At 44.1% G+C, this 16,977-nt stretch overlaps 1 protein-coding gene across 1 annotated transcript; it reads left to right on the top strand.

Annotated features, from left to right (window-relative positions):
• The first annotated feature begins 459 nt into the window (after positions 1 to 459).
• eaf2 (ELL associated factor 2) lies at positions 460 to 16,881 on the top strand. Its single transcript, XM_028808066.2, has 6 exons — positions 460 to 673; positions 5,644 to 5,738; positions 7,418 to 7,554; positions 9,618 to 9,772; positions 12,599 to 12,841; positions 16,587 to 16,881. Exons 1-6 carry the CDS (start codon positions 571 to 573, stop codon positions 16,634 to 16,636), a joined length of 783 nt encoding a protein of 260 aa, XP_028663899.1. The 5' UTR covers positions 460 to 570; the 3' UTR covers positions 16,637 to 16,881.
• The last annotated feature ends 96 nt before the right edge of the window (positions 16,882 to 16,977 follow it).

The raw sequence follows: 16,977 nt of genomic DNA on the forward strand, positions 1-16,977 counted from the left end.
CGCAGTGCACGTTTCCGCTGCTCTTACCGAAGCTTCTTCAGCAGTCACACATTGGTGACACTGCGCACCGCCAGGCGCCAGTCTCACAGTCCGGCACCTTCGATATTCTTCTCTCGTAGCGCTAAACATGCACAACACATTTTCTTCGAAACTTGCCGAATTTCCTTTCCACTTCCTGAACGTTTGTACAGCTTCCATATCAGCGTCAGGTTGTTCCTCTAGTCTTCACCCTCAATGTTAAGTGGCAGCTGCCCGCGTCACGTGGCCCCAATAAAGCCCACTCGATGGGTTCAGCTGAACCGACAAAAAAGCAGGGCGGCGCTCGCGGCACCCGCAGATAACAATCACCCACCGTGTTTGGCAGACTGATGTCCGTCTGGTCAAATGAAAAGGCGCAGAAGTTTTGCTAGCCCCGCCCTTAGAAAAATCCCACCAATCACGGCCTTCTCGTGAGACCGCCCCGGGCTTTAGAGGTGGCCCGAAAGTGCCAAAGAAGGCAGTGAGCTGCTCAAGTAGAAAGTTACAGGCACTCAACTGCAGCCATATGGTAGCGAAATCTTAACTGGTAGAATGAATGGCACGTCTCATTCCAGCTTTGACACTAACGAACACATTTTGAAATTGGGAGGGAGCTTTGACAAGCAGCCCAAGTGTGCCTTCCACACTGTAAGATGTAAGTCGAGTTTCTCTTCATTTCTCAACTGACGCGGTTTATTTAGGTTTTGCTTAAAACGCTGACGACTGCCTCCCTGCGGTGAGCAAACGTAATAGCGTGTCGAGTTGTGCGGTGACTTGCCGGTGGGGGTTCAAAATTACCAAACAAACGAGGATGTCTAGTCGCGGTTCGGTGAAGCCCCACAGCCGGCAGTAGATCAGCCTCCTTATCCCCAAAGCATGTCTGCTCCGAATTAGCAGACCTAAAGATAAACGTGGCAGAAGAGTAACCAGAACGCGAAGCCGGCGCAGCTTTTTGGATTCGTCTGCGGCATTTTACAGCATCTTTCTGCTCCTTCCAGCAGGATCCCAGCAGCCTGTAAATGTAAAGATGTCTCCATTCTTAATAGAATATAACGCCTTTATGTTTTATGAGTCAGTAAAAGACTCGACCACCACTTTCTAACAACATTTATTCCGTTTAATTTATTATTGTATAGCGCACGTCATTGAGTACAGGCTCAGGGCGATGCAGCAAGTTTACAGGTAACGTTCACGTTTCACCAATAATTTGTGCACATTCGGTTAGAATAAACAAAGTAAAAAACAAATCGGTTTCAAAATTTTTTGTCACAAGTGGAACCAAACCATATACGGTGCGTTCAGAAAGTATTCAGACTCCTTCCCTTTCTGCATGCATTATTGTGTTATAGATTTGAAAGGATACATTTGCCTTCCTTGTCTATCAGTCTTCACAAAGTAAAAACATGTTGTCAGAAAGGTTTGCAAATTTAGTAAAAGCAAACCAAGAAATCTCTCATTGGTAGAAGTATTCAGGCCCTGAATTTAGTACTTTCTAGAGGCTCCTTTGGCAGCAATTCCAGCTTTGAGTTTTCATGGGGTAAGTCTCTACAAGCTTGGCACAGCTTGATTGTACCAGTTTATCGTATTCTTCCCAGCCAATCATCTCAAACCCTGCTAGATTGGATTGGGAAGTGTCTGTAAACTGTCATCTTCAGGTCTCCCCACGTATGTGTCATTGGGTTTAACTCCGGGCCACTCAATGATACTAGGAGGCCTGTTCCCAAACCCCTTCAGCATGGTCTTGGATGTATGATTTGGGTCATTTTTTTGTGCTAAAGGTCATCCATGCATTCTGATGCAAGTTTTCTTCAAGGACTTCTCTGTATTTGGCCTCATTCATCCATCCATCCATTTATTTTGACCAGTCACCCTATCTCCATAGCACAATGCTGACACCATCCTGCTTCACAGTGGGAATGGCATTAAGCAGATGAAAGGCAGTGCCTGGTCTTTTCCAGATATAGTGCTGGGTGTTCTGTCCAAAGAGTTCTGTTTTTGTGTCTTCAGAGCAGAGAACCTTTTCCTCATGGTCTTAGACTCCCTTAAACTGTCATGTAGGCCTTTTACTCGAGAGTGTCTTCCATCTGGCTTCTCGATTTTAAACATGTGATTAATGGACTACTGCTGAGATGGTTATCCTTCAGACAGGTTCTTCCACTTCGGCAGAGGACATCTGAAGCTCTGTCTCAGTGACCATCTCCCTGACTAATTCCCATCTTTACTCCGTTTGGCCTGGAAGTCTGGGAAGAGTCCCGGTGGTTCCAGATTACTTCCATTTCACAGTTCTTGAATGTACTTCTGGGGACACTTACGGCTTTTTAACTCTTTGAGGGCTGAAGAACATACAAAGCAGTGGTTTCACACATAAGTCAACATAAAATGTCTGTTGCTATGTGCTGTGGCTGCTGTTGGCACATGTTCGGCGTCTCTGGTGGCAGTGGCTGCATGGGGGCACCTCAGTGGTCAGCAGGAATGCACGGTGGGCCAGCTGCCTGGCTGTCTTCGCACAGCGGGTGGGTGGTAGTGGCGGTTGCAGTGTGACACAGTATGGTTTGTAGCTCTTGTCATCATAAGTGGTGGTCCTCCTAGGAAGACGCTGCATGAAAGTGTTCAGCGCCACAATCAGCTGGGGACTGATCAGATGATGCTGGTACATCACTTTCATTTCTGATATCCACCTCCAGATCACTTGCATCAAACACGGAGTCCGACAAGGCAGAGTCCTATTCAACAAAATTACATAATCCAGCCACGGAGTATTTTGCTTTGCACATTCACTTTGGTCTCTCACCAGATGTTGGTGCCATTTTAGAGTTTGTTTGCTCTTCGCTACTCATGCACAAGTAACGAATCGAGGTTAAATCAACAAAGTTATTTATTTCTAGCAAAGGAGAGTCAAACTAAAATGTAAGGGTGAGTTTTGTGGCAGTTTACAGCTGATTACCATCAGTCGACATCTGCCCTGAAAGAGTTAAATGGTTTGACCCCCTCGCCCTGATTTACCCCTGACCACGGTTTGATCCCAGAGGTCTGCAGAGAGCTCTCGGACTTCATGGCTCGGTTTTTGTCCTGACATGCCGTGTGACTTGTGGGCCTTTCTAAAAGATGACCACAGGTGCGCAACAATCAAGTTCTAGAAACATCTCAAGGAGAATTAAAGCAAAGAGGAGGCACCTGAGCACAACCTGGAGTCCCATAACCAAGGCTCTGTATATTTATATGACTAAGAGATTGATTTTTCATTTTTAATACATTTACAAACCTTTCTGAAAACGTGTTTTCACTACTTTGTTACTGCTTACTGAGTGTACATTGATGAGTAAAAATAGCAAATGTGTCCATTTTAAATGAAGTCCACGGCACAATAAAGTGGACAGAAAGCGAGGAGGCCTGACGTCTTCCTGAGTCCACTTTATGTTAATTAATGTTATCATTGACGTATCGACAGTGCAGGACAGAAAACAAAAAGTCCAGTCTGCACCATCCCCGGAGGAAACAAACCTCCTGGAAGTCAGTGGTCCTGCGTGTTTGGGGTCCGTGATGGTGGAGGTTTTTGAATGCTCGGCAGACCAGAGAGGAAATTGGCTGATCACGTTCTGCCGCTTTCCTCATTGAGGTCATTAAGCAGAGGTCCTGCATCCACGATGACATCAGAATCTAAGTAGGGTACTCGAGAGATGGGGGTGAAGGCCAAAGAGAGGCAGAAGGAGAACGTCAGGATTGAGGCAGAGCTGGCTCGGTGGACAAGGGGGCATTGTGGTCGGGGTATCGGATAGGAGCCGGAGTGACCGATTGCTCAAGTGAGGTTCCTCAGGCTCCCGGGAAAGGGGGTAGGACAAGGGATTAGGGCTTGTGTGGTCCCCACGGATGCCAAGGAATGGCGGTGGAGGCAGACGTGAGCCAAAGATTGTTGACCGTACTTGCCGGCGTCTTGTCGACCCCATGGATGAGCCTAGGATACGAGTTTTGAGGAGGGATGCACTGGGACTCGTGGCTTGAAAATAACTGGCCCTGACTATATTTAAATGCTTGATTTCAGCCTATTTATTGGATTATTTATAGATGGATTTTAACGTCCACCAGGACATGGTTTTATTGGATTATTTATTGATTGATTGAAGAACTGGCCTGGTACTGCACCTTATTTATTGTTTTGGGCACTGACTGAATAAATGCACTAAACACTATTTTGTACCAACCTTGCTTGTGTGTGTGTGTGTATGTCCTCATTACAGTCTATCCCAGACATGTCTTTTGATTTCCTGTGTTCAAGAAGGTACTAAGGCTGCGGGCAACCTGGGCATCACAAAGTCAAGGTCCGTTATAATAGTAGAAAGTCATTTACAGTTTTGAAGGCCTTGCCAACTGGATGCCCATTCCATCCTGGGCACTGTACAGTATACGTTTTTTGCCAGGCACATTAGAACAATCTGGGCGAGAAGAGGCCATTCTGTCCAACAAAGTTCACCAGTCCTATCTAACTTAAATCTTCTAAAATCACAGTGAGACCCACTAATAAGAAGCCCAAATCCTGTTATCCTCGAGTTCGTTCTTGGATTCCAGGACTTCCAAGTATTTCTGATGTCTTTCATGTGGGCAGGAGAACAGCATGGCAATATGGCAGTGACACCAAGGGCCACAGAAGGGAACAGAGAAGGCAAAGAACAACAGCAGTCTGTCACAGGCTTTCATACATAAAAGGAGCTCAATGTGCTTTACAATAATAATAATAATAATAATAATAATGGCTAAACGTGGTTACAAAGTTAACGCTAAAGAATAGTTATTTATAATAACAACTGAGTATCGCGATTTCCATCTTAATAACAAAACATGGTCAGATGGCCAAAGAGGACAAGCAAATAAATAAATACATTCCAATTTGTTGGGAAGGTCGGAGAGAGCAGGCCTGTGGGGGTACCATGGCCAAAATGCCGTCCCAATGAAGGATGCCCACATTTTTTCTTTTTAGTTACAGTTCAGATTAGTAAAGTGTCAGGGACAGTTTATAGTTACTGTCAAGCAGCTGACCCACACACCGCAATTCAGTAAACACAGCTAATCTGCAGCTCTAATCAGGGTACACCAGACTAAAAATGGCAATCTTCAGCCTTGAGTCAATAGCGTGGACCCATGGGGCATTTCTTATGCAAGCAGGCAGATTGTTTCACCACTTTGGGGCCTTTTAACTAAAAGCTTTAGCCTCCCACTATTGGTTTATTAAACCTTGGAGTCTTTAATAGGGTGACATCTTGAGATCTCAATGTGCACTTGTGCTTTGTATGTAACGATAAGTTCGGGGAGGTAAGTAGGGCCTCAGCCATTTATATTCAAGGAGGATTTTGAAATCGGCCCTAAACTTAACTGGAAGCCAGTGTAAAAGGCTAAGGACAGGGGTTAGGTGGCTGGACTTTCCTGTTCCAGTTTGGACTCTGCCAGTGGTATTTCAGATTAAGTGAAAGCTGCATAAGGAGCACTGTGACAATCCAATATCAGTGTTGGTATTGGTCATTTTATAATGATGATGAAAATGCAGTGCTTTAAAACTTGTCTTTAAAGTTAAATGTCTTTTTAGTTCGGATTGAAACTTTTCTGACGCTATGATTCTTTCTTTCAACCCCACAGATGACTTTAAGCCTGCATCCATTGATACGTCATGTGAAGGAGAACTTGAGGTTGGCAAAGGAGAGCAGGTGACCATCACGCTGCCAAACCTTGAGGTATGAGTGGCTGTGTCACTTTATTAATTAATTCATTTATTTATTTATTTATTTGAGCTCCTCGCAGGTCCTTCCTATCAACCTGATCCTCTGACAGATGACAGAAATAACTTAAAGCAGGACTTGCACTTGAGGGCAAAATTGAGCCGAGTCTGCTTGAACATCCAATACACTAAAATGATGGAGCCCACCTAAGAATGGATCCATTCGTAGCCATGAGCTTTCTGCTGAAATTAAAGTGTTGGTAGCACTACGTGTAAAATGCAGCTCTATAATAGCGATGATTTGGATATGTCGCAGCCAAATGTTTGTCTGAATTTTACACCAAACTTTCAAAGCTCTTGCAATGCCTGAGGTAATGCACAGATTTATAGATTTTCACACCACACCGTGTGAGGTAATGTTAAGATGAACTGCATTCGTGCAAATTGGCACACACACAAAGATCATTGGGCCAAGAGTGGATGAGCACTCGTATATTAATTGCGGGTGATATCACCGTATCAACACCCAGGTCGTCACAAGTTCAAACTGTATTATAGTAGCCAGCATATCACCCTGAAGTCAAGCACAGAGATCTCGGGGCATTTAGCCCCGCCCACTCTGACTCCCCAGCTTTAACAGGCCCCCTGGCCAGAGGGAGGCATCTTATTGTGACCAGAGCAACCCGCTGGACGGAGCTCCTGTCAGACAGACCATGAATCTGCGGCTACAGCCAAAACCATTTGTTTCAATTGAGCCGTGACGGCGAGAAGCATAGACGCCAAGAGGCATTATTTTTGTTGGACGTTTTCGGTTCATTAAACAGGACGACGTGCTTGGCTTCCCAACTTTTATTTTTTTGTGACTTGTCATTCCTGCACCCGGGCACAAATTATACATAAAACTGTTCAGGGGCACCTGCCCAAAAAAACCAACTTCTGATCATAACACACTGCAGTCAGGGCCGTCTTAACACATGGGCACGCCTGGTAGGTACCCGGGGGTCCTATGAGCTTAGGGGCCCCATGCTGATCTATGTATGTTGTGACTTGCTGAGTGGTTGGTTGTGTAGGTAGGGGTCCCAGTGCACTGCTATAATGCTGCCTTGTCTGCAGTTATGAAGTTAAATTCAAGGCAATTTAAAGTAAAGTGTTTATATCCATATATACCTGTGGCTAGTGATGAAGTGAGCCTCTCCATTTGTTCATTCCAAAATAAAGTTAATAAGTGCGTGTTTTCCAAAATGATACATTTGATAGATAGATAGATAGATACTTTATTAATCCCAAGGGGAAATTCACATACTCCAGCAGCACCTTACTGATACAAAAAACAATATTAAATTAAAGATTGATAATAATGCAGGTAAAAAATGTATAATGTTAATGTTTACCACCCTGGGTAGAACTGAAGAGTCGCATAGTTTGGGGGAGGAACGATCTTCTCAGTCCATCAGTGGAGCAGGATGGTGACAGCAGTCTGTCGCTGAAGCTGCTCTTCTGTCTGGAGATGACACTGTTTAGTGGATGCAGTGGATTTTCCATAATTGATAGGAGCCTGCTGAGCGCTTGTCGCTCTGCACACAGATGTCAAACTGACATTTGGCAGATATTCTTGCGGCTCTGCCTTTTAACTTGCCCCGTGTTTTGTCATCTTGTGTATGTATAATTCTTTATAATAATTTTCCTTGTAAACAGGGATCATCGACCCCAGTAACCGTGTTTAAGGGCTCAAAGAGACCGTATACCAAGGAGTGCATCCTGATTGTGAACCATGACACTGGCGAGTACCGACTGGAGAAACTCAGCTGCAACATTGCTGTGAAGAAAACGAGGTAAGACATTCGGGATTAAATCACTTTGAGATCTGTACATAGGCAACATCTTCACATCCTACAAACAATTACACTGCAAATTTAACTTTCAGGCAGCACATTTCTTTGGCTAACTCGAAATTAGAAGTCCCTCCCTTTCAAAGATCCCAGAGTACAGTGCGAAAAGGATCTCTCGCTCAACATTTGAGAAAAGGAGTGGAAGGCGGCCCTGCACAGAATTCACTCAAGCAAAGCATACAATTATTCACCTTAAAATTATACATTGAGCGCATCTCTCTCATTTACAATTGTCCAAAATGTTTCCAGGATGAGATCCAACCTGCGAACGCTGCAAACAAGTTCCAGCCTCACTGGGTCACATGCTTTGGGCGGCCTGCACCAAATTAACATCATTCTGGACCAAAATCTTTAAATACCTTTCAGACAGCCTCGGGGTCCCAATCCCTCCTAATCCACTGACAGCTGTGTTTGGTGGACTTCCAGATGGGTTTAAAGTGGAGAAGGACAAACAAACTGTAATTACCTTTACTTCACTATTGACACGTAGACTTATTTCACTCAACTGGAAGAATCCTAACTCGCTTCTTTTTAGTCAGCGGGTAACTGATGTTATCTGAAATTGGAAAAAATCAAACTCTCACTTAGAGGATCTGTGCAGAAATATTCGTATTAATTCCGAGTTGGGGGGAGCGTGACATCAGGACTGGGGAGCAGGGCAGGGCAGGGCCTTCCTCGCTGTCCTGTTTCATTTCTACTTGGGAGGAGCCGCAGGGGATGGCTAGTAAGTCCATCCATCCATCATCCAACCCGCTATATCCTAACTACAGGGTCACGGGGGGTCTGCTGGAGCCAATCCCAGCCAACACATGGCACAAGGCAGGAAGCAAATCCTGGGCGGGGCGCGCACACACACACGCAAAGCACACACTAGGGACAATTTAGGATCGCCAATGTACCTAACCTGTATGACTTTGGACTGTGGGAGGAAACCCATGCAGACACGGGGAGAACATGCAAACTCCACACAGGGAGGACCCGGGAAGCAAACCACAGGTCTCCTTACTGCAAGGCAGCAATGCTACCCACTGCAAGGATCTAATCAATAACATTTTAGAATAAGCATTTGAATTGAGGAAGCAGATTCTCTTCCCTTTTTTTTTTATTCTATTTATTTATTTATTTACTTACTAGGGCGGCATGGTGGTGCAGAGGTAAGATATGCCCCAAGGCTGACGCGGGAGTAAGGAGGCTCCTGCCCACCTCCCCTTGGCCCGCTGTGTCTCCCTCAGATTTGTGCAAATAAATCGGTACCACAAGTGAACACTGATATTTAGCGCGATGATACAAGTTGCAAAATTAACCGGAATGTTCAAGCGAATTCTAGAAAAGAACCCGATCTAAATCCATGAAGTAGTTCTCTCCTGAAAAGCAGACAGACAGACAGACAGACATTGGATTTTATAGATTTATATATATTATAATGATATGAGGGAGAGAGAGATTCTTTCTTTCTTTCTTTTTCTTTCTTTCTTTTTTTATTTTTCCTACTATTAAAGTTTTATTCTGTTGGCCTAGCTCTCTTTATCAGGGGTGGGGGTTGATTTGTTATCAACTCTGGTTTTGTAGAACTTGACTTGCTTGTATGGAATGTTTTTTGATTTTAATAAATTCAATAAAATTAAAAAAAGAGAAAATGACGTAAGTTTGACTAAATGAGCGGCGCTGCCTAAATGAGGGCACTTTATTTTGGTTATCTGGCACAACAAAAATCCACTTTAGTTTTTTCCTCAGTGCTGATTAAGGTTCATTTCCAGTTATGGCGGGGGTGATGTGCTACATGGAGAACTGTGCATACCCCTCCTGCCGGCAGGCTTCTCAAGGAGGCTATGCCCCCCATCCCAGGGGTACCTGTGCGCCAAGTGACACTGAATACTGGGTTAGATGGTGTGACTGTGTGCAGAGTTGGAACTTAACCCAAAGTACCCTTTGAAGTGTCCTCTCTGTACTTCCTTCCAAATGATGAACGCTTACAATGCTGGCATATTTTCTAATTCTTCACTTAGGGCGGATGGGAGCAGCAAAATACAGACCTTCCTGGAGCAGCAGAGCCAGCAAATGCGAAGTGGTGGCAGCAGTCTTAAAACGCCTTCAACGTCGAAAAGCCCTCCAGCTAAAGAGAAGATGTCGCCGTCTTCCACAATGGATGACATTGAGAGAGGTGCGACTCCTTTTATTCCTTTAGTGCCTGTGAATCTCTTTAAGGATGCAAATTGTGCTCGATACTTGGCGCCTTTGATCAATGCCCCTAGCAATGCGAGTCACTATCCTAATACAGTGGAACCTCGGTTCACTAACGTCTCGGTACACGTACAAATCGGTTTGCGACCAAAAAGTTCGCCAAACTTTTGCCTCAGTTCACGACCACACACTCGGTTTACGAACAAGCCAGTTTCCCTTTCGGTTTGTGCGCGCCGATGATTTCCGCACGTGTTGCATTGTTCTCGATCAGACATACGTTCTTGCGCTGTCAACTCTTTGTGCTCTTATTTCATTTCCCTTCCAATTCGTACGCACCGATTACTGTATTTAAGCACGTGTTCAGCCTCTCCCTGTTCATTGTTCTCAGTCAGACGTACGTGCTTTACTTGTGAACTCTTTGTGCTCTATAGTATTTCGTTAACCATGGCTTCTAAGCAAGTGAAGAGTGGTGAGAAGAAAGTTTTGCAGAAAATTGAAATCGAAGTAAAGAAAGAAATTATTGAAAAGTATGAGCGTGGCGTTCGTGTTACTGATTTTGCCGCCGAGTACAAGAAGTCAAAATCTACGATTTCGACTATTCTAAAGCAGAAAGAATCTATTAAAGCAGCTGATGTTGCAAAAGGAGTTACAGCGTTAACCAGGCAGAGGCCTCAAGTGCTGGAAGAGGTGGAAAAACTGTTGCTAGTGTGGCTGAACGAGAAGCAACTTGCAGGGGACAGCGTAAGCGAGGCGATGTTATGCAAGAAAGCCAGGAAGATTCATGGAGATTTGCTGCAAAACTCTCCTTCTACAAGTGGCAAAAGTGAGGAATTTAAAGCCAGTAGAGGATGGTTTGAAAAGTTTCACAAGATAAGTGGCATTCATAGTGTGGTAAGGCATGGAGATGCTGCTAGTTCCGACGCTGAAGCTGCGAAAGAATTCGTGAAAAATTTCACAAAATTAGTGGAGGACGAAGGCTACATCCCGCAACAAGTCTTCAACTGCGACGAGACCGGATTGTTCTCCACCCAGTTCCACCTCACTTCATGCCAGAACTCGACTCATGCAAGGTTAGTTTTCTTAGTAGTTTATGGTTAGTTTTTGTATTACGGATTTTTCGAATGTTCATTTTTCGGTTCGTAGCTTGAATTGTTGCAATGTTACTTTTCTTGGTTGTTTATTAAATTTCTGATTTTTCAAATGTTCATTTTTTTCCCTGTGCTTAAAACTCATTTAAAAAAAAGTTTACACAGCGATCGGGTTGTAAGGCTATTAGCATGAACTTCTGCAGTGTTACTTTCTTGGTGGTTTATGGTTGTTTTTTAAATAAATTTCAGATTTGTTCAAATTTTTTTCCCCTGTGCTTAAAACTCATTTAAAAAGAGTGTTTACAGCGATCGGGTCTTAAGGATACAGTATAGCGCAAACTCTTGCAATGTTAGTTTTCTGTTGTTCAAGGTTTTTACATTTCGTTTACTATTATGCTGTGCATTCTATGGTTTAATTAACTATATATCTGTGCTTAAAAACTTAAAAATATATATTTACATACAGTTCGTATGGCCTGGAACGGCTTAATTGTATTTACTGTACTGTGAAGTCCCAAAACAGTAGTGCCCATAAAGAAATCAAAATGATGGCCAGAATGGCACAAAAAATTCACAAAACTAAAAATAAGATTTATTTCAGAAAACTAATGTCCTAAACATTCCTTACTTTGATCAAATAGGGGGGCCATTTGATATGGAAACAAATAAGAAAAACAGATTTAAATAATCCAATTCATAACACAAATATTAAGCTTCTAAGCCTCTTTACCAGTTGATCTGCCCTCGAAGGGATTGGGGTCGAAAATGAACGCCGACTTCCACCTGCTGATTGGTTTATATGGGAGACGAGGAGGAGCTTCGATCTGCTGGGTGGAAGTGATGTCTTCCTCCCCTCTAGGGGAAACAACATAGAAGTGGTGTGACCCCCAACGTTTGTGCTTTACCATGTGCACAAGCTGACCACCTCTTGAGTTCCCAAGTAAAGCACAGGAGCAGTCGGCATCTCAGCATGGCCCTCGGCTTTGTCTGTTTCGAAAACGGAGTCTCTTTAGCAGCACCAGTAGTATCTGTCAGTCTTCAGGGTCTGCATTTGACACCCCCACCCCACCCCAATGGCACATACAAAGGGGCTGCAGGTTAGACAGTGTGATCACAGACAGGAGAGGATTTGGAAAATCGGTGTGCCACCTCAGTAACCCCATTTAATGCAACAACAAAAGTAAATGAGTGACCTAAATTGCGAGTGCATTGTTGCTGAGCGGAGCTCCATGTTTCTCTAGTGCAGGGTCCAAAATTAAAAGAAACTTCCAGCAGGTGACTTGTGTGTATATAGGAGGTCCTTCCAGAAAGTGTGGGACCTCCAGCAGTGGAGGAGAAGTGAGGTTTGGCATCTTTCTGGGCTTGCCCATCAGTAGTGCAGACAGAAAGGGAGAAGCAGTTAGCAACAGCGCCCTTCCTCATCCCCAGGGTGGGACCGCTTCCTTTGCAACAGCTTTAACGATGGCTCCTAAACACCCACGCGTGACAATAGATACTTCATGTAACTAGTAACCAGACAATTATGTTAAGAGAGCTGACGGATAAACTTTACCGTATGCAAATGAAGGCACCACACACAGTGAAATGTCCCTTTATTACCCCCCAAGGTACATCAAACTTGTTTTTGCCCGTATCCATTACTCTGTATAGTATATATGTTGGCCTCAAGTAGATCACATGTCTTGACCTCATTTCTTCCACCTTTTCAAACCTGACAGAGTTGATGGCAGAAGCTCGAGTTATGGAGCAGATGGGCAGTGGTGACAGCTCCTCCGACACCAAAAGTTCCTCGTCGTCTTCGAGCAGCGATGACAGTTCTAGCAGCAGTGATTCTGAGGACGAGCGTCACAAACCAGCTGTGCCCCAAGGCCGTCCATTCACCCCTCCTGCCCTCAACTCATCTGTTGGAGCGCCAACTAGTGGGATGGAGGACCGCAGCGGAAGCCTCATGAATACTTTGAGTAAGTATGGAAATGTTGTGGAATTGGTGGCTACTGTTCTGCATAGCAGAGCAGACCGTACCATTTTTCTAAGCTCGCTTCATCGTGAGCAGGGTCGTGAGAGGCTGGGTCCTATCCCAGCAAGCACAGGGCGCCAGTCCATCGCAAAGTGAACACACACACACACACACACAGGCCAAGTCCACTAAACCTGCATGTGTTTGGACTGTGGGAGGAAACTCACACAGACAAGTGGAGAACATGCAAACTCCACGCTGGGAGGACTCGGGACACAAGGCAGCAGTGCTGCCACTGCTCAGGAGCCACAGGTCTCTTCTGCCTTCCTTCTCCATGCTGCCCACTGCATATTTCTAGAAATTTATATTGTTATCCGGGACAAAACAGTAAATTATACCAATAAAAGAATGAAGAGCAAGGAGGGCTATCTTCCACTCCCTGAAAACTGCGCTCTGCTGAAAGTGCTTGGCGTAAAAAGAATCCTCCATCCCTTCTGAGTAAGCACAGGGCTCTTCTGTCTTCCTGCTGTGCATCTCTGATATCATTCTTTGAAAACTTGATTGCATCCTCTGAGAGAAAGGCTGGCCACCTTGAAATCCCTCTTAAGTCCTGCTGCTTCAACACCATTATCCTTCTCTATTAGTGATGTTGCTTCCTTCTTCACTTCCGGAGTCACAAGCATCCAAAAACAGTTTGAGAATCCTGAAGCATCCTGTGATTCGCCACTGAGTCGTTCTTCTCTTGTAAATGACTGACATTTCTGACCTGATCAGTAACCACAGACCCACTGGACCCTGTTGATTCACCTCTTGTTCCGTCCATCCCTACATCTCTTCTGTTTTGAATGCCTCCCCTTACCTCTGACTGATTTCAGGAAGTCTCTTGCTATCCCTATGCTCAAGAACCCTTCTCTCAGCCCACCTGCCATTGAGAATTACCATCTTGTCTCCCTTCTGGCATTCCTGCAAAAGACTCTTGAACTCAACCGTCTACTAGATCTCCTCATTCTTGATTCCACAAGAGTCGCTTTACTGAGAGGGCAAATGCTGTGAGATTTTCTCAAGCTGCTTCTCTCTCCTCTGTCCTTTATCCTTCTTAACCTTTCATCAGCTTTCTGTATTGTTAACTGCTCCTTGTTTTTATTCTCTTTCCCTCGATAAACGTGGAATTCGTGGTTTTCCTTTGGATTGGTTCAAGTCCTGCCCTTCTAACTCCTTATCCTCTCCTCCGAAGCTCTCCACGCTGAGCCTCAAAGATCGGAGTTGGATCCTCTTCTCATTACTCCCTACATTCGCTCTTTAGTCGTCGTTGGTTCTTCTCATGGCTTCTCCTGACACCCCACATGTCTCCAGCTGTCTCTCTGCTGTCTCTTCATGGATGAATTGTCACCACTTTAGACTTGACCCTTCAAAGTCAGGTATCCTGTTTTTGCCTTTGGGGGTCTCCTCCGTCAGATTCATCTCCTTTCACTGTCTGTCACATTAGGACACTTGGCGTGACTCTGAACACCTCGCTTTTATTCACTGAGTATATTTCTTTAGTGACCCAATATGTTGTTTCCAAGGATTCAACCCTTCCTTACTGATTATACCCCTTGCTCTCTCAGCTGGACTGTCACAATTCTCTCTTGGTGGCTCTTTCTTCATCTGCTAATCAACCCCTCCAGCTCCTCCAGAATGTGGCTGCCTGACTGCTGTCATCTGTTCCTGCTACTCGTCTTCTTCAATCTCTTCACTGGCTTCCTGTGGCAGCAAAAATCCCGTCCTAAACTCCTGTCTTGACCTCTGAGTGGTCCTGCTGCTCCGTGTCTCCGGTCGTTGGTCTCTCCTTCATAAAGTATCCATTCTGCTGACCATCAGCCCTCCTCTTCCTCTTCTCTCTTCTTGCTGTAAAGATGTCTAATGATCTCCCTTTGTCGACTCAAACTGCCCCCCCCAGGCCAGTTTCCTCCTGTTTAGGACTCTTTTCATGAAATGTTCCTTGGAGTGTTCTGTTGAACTGACAGAGTTCAGGATGCGGATGTGTGTCTCTGTCTTGTTGCAGGTATAATTATATCGTACGAGGGGCTCTGACTTGGTCTTGTTCATTTTTTAATCTTGTCCTCAGTTGCTTTTGATGTTTGCACCTTCTAATCCTTCATGTATGTATTAAAACTTGCCTTACAAGTCTCTTGGATAAAGACATCTGCTAAATTATCCTCTTTAATAAAATCCCTGTGTGCGTCCATGTGCCCATGTCCATGTGTGTCTTCTGGTGAAGTGCGCATGCGCGGGGCACGGTGCTGGAGAATGTGAATTTCCCATTGGGATTAATAAAGTATCTATCTATCTATCTAAATTATATAATGCCTTTCTTCTCTATCTATCTATCTATCTATCTATCCATCCATCCATCCATGACAGAGAGGGTGGGACCTATAAAATATCTCGCGGCCGATCCAATCGGATTTCGGTAAATGAGGTAAGACCTAAAACATAACGCACGAAAAATCCAATCGGCTACTGAGACGCGGAGACCAGGTTCCCCAAAGAGGTAGGATTAGTGTTTGTTGTTGTGCAAGTGTTCACTCTGAGGATGTCAGATTTGCGATTAACAAACTTGGCCCGGTAAAGTGTAAAGTGTTTTCCTAAATATACGAATTTTCATGATATTACAATAGGATGACTTTTAAAAGTATATTTATTTTCGCGCACATAAAATCAGTTGCTGGGGAATCGCCATACATACAATAGTGAGCTGCATGCCAGCACAGATTAAAATACTTGCTGGAGAGACGTATTACTGAGAGAGAAAATTAAAGGCACACAATACAGTGAAGCATATTACAGCCACATACAAGCCAGTATTACTGTAACAGAAAATAGACGGTCCTTTGCCATTTAATATAGACTGTTCCTACTAAGTCCTGCTGTGGGTTGGCACCCTGCCCGGGATTGGTCCCTGCCTTGTGCCCTGTGTTGGCTGGGATTGGCTCCAGCAGACCCCCGTGACCCTGTGTTCGGATTCAGCGGGTTGGACAATGGATGGATGGATGGCAAATGGATGGATGGATGTTCCTACTAATGTTTATGCACTACTATTCTAGCACCTGTTATTGTAACGGGTGTAATGTCTAGTTATTAATAATAGCAATTGGCAAAGTGGGCATCCACTTACCAGCACCAACACAACACATGTCTGATAGCTCAACAAAATGTCCATGCAAGTCCAGTGATTTTTTTTTTTTTGTTTTTTTTTGGTCCCCAACTGGAGATCTTTATTTAAATACTAAATGACAGGCAGAAACATTCAGGATTAATGCATAAAATGATTCCGTGCAGGAAATAAGCACTTACTTTTCTTATGTCAATGATATGACGTTCACTAGAAGCAAAATGCCGTTTCTTTTGTGATATATCTTTTGTTTTCCTTTCTCTAAACGATAATGCTGAGTCTTCCTGCAGATCCAGTTTCATGCAAGTCATTCTTCTTCTCAGTAGCCCCCCACGCCTCCTTCCATCCAAGCGCCAACACTCGCTCTGGTTGCCCGTAACTGTGCCTGGCAGGGTTGGGGGTGTGGGGGTCTGTCTGTCTGTTTTTTTTTTAATTCCTCCAGTTAATGTGAACGTCCCGTCTCTGCTCACCCCAGTATGTGCTTCTGTTGTTGTACTTTCTCTATCAGTCGTCATGCAGATTATTTTGTTTTATTTTTTGGGTTTTGTTTCCTGTTTCCTTTCATTGTGTTTTTTTGCTTTTCTTTCTCTCCCAGAAAACGACTTACAGTTAAGCGAGTCGGGAAGCTCAAGCGATGAGGACTGAGTGGGCCGCCTGTCCGAGAGCCCAAATGACAGCCTGTCCTCCCTTCTGGGACACTCCTGAATGAGACTCGAGGGCTTCATTAACAGATGGAGTGTTTCTTTATTAAACGAACCCAAAAAAAAGACCCTTCTGGACTTCGTCTTTATCACTCTAAAATCATTTACTTTCACTATTAATTAAATTTTCACCAGTGAATTTATGTGTTTTAATGTAAAAGAAACAGTACTATTTGTTCTGATGTTATAAAGTTTATTTTTGGTTTATTTGTAATTAATAAATGTGTGTTTCAGATTCTTTATAAAAAAAAAAAAAAAAGTTTAGTTTTTATTGGTAGACGGTTA

This window comes from Erpetoichthys calabaricus, chromosome 8 (assembly GCF_900747795.2).
Source record: "Erpetoichthys calabaricus chromosome 8, fErpCal1.3, whole genome shotgun sequence".
In the NCBI taxonomy this organism is placed as follows: Eukaryota; Metazoa; Chordata; class Cladistia; order Polypteriformes; family Polypteridae; genus Erpetoichthys; species Erpetoichthys calabaricus.

Coding starts and splice junctions, on each gene's coding strand:
- eaf2 (XM_028808066.2), top strand. CDS start 571: ATGAATGGCACGTCTCATTCCAGCTTTGACACTAACGAACACATTTTG. Junction 5,739..7,417: donor TCACGCTGCCAAACCTTGAG/GTATGAGTGGCT, acceptor CCTTGTAAACAG/GGATCATCGACCCCAGTAAC. Junction 12,842..16,586: donor AAGCCTCATGAATACTTTGA/GTAAGTATGGAA, acceptor TTTCTCTCCCAG/AAAACGACTTACAGTTAAGC.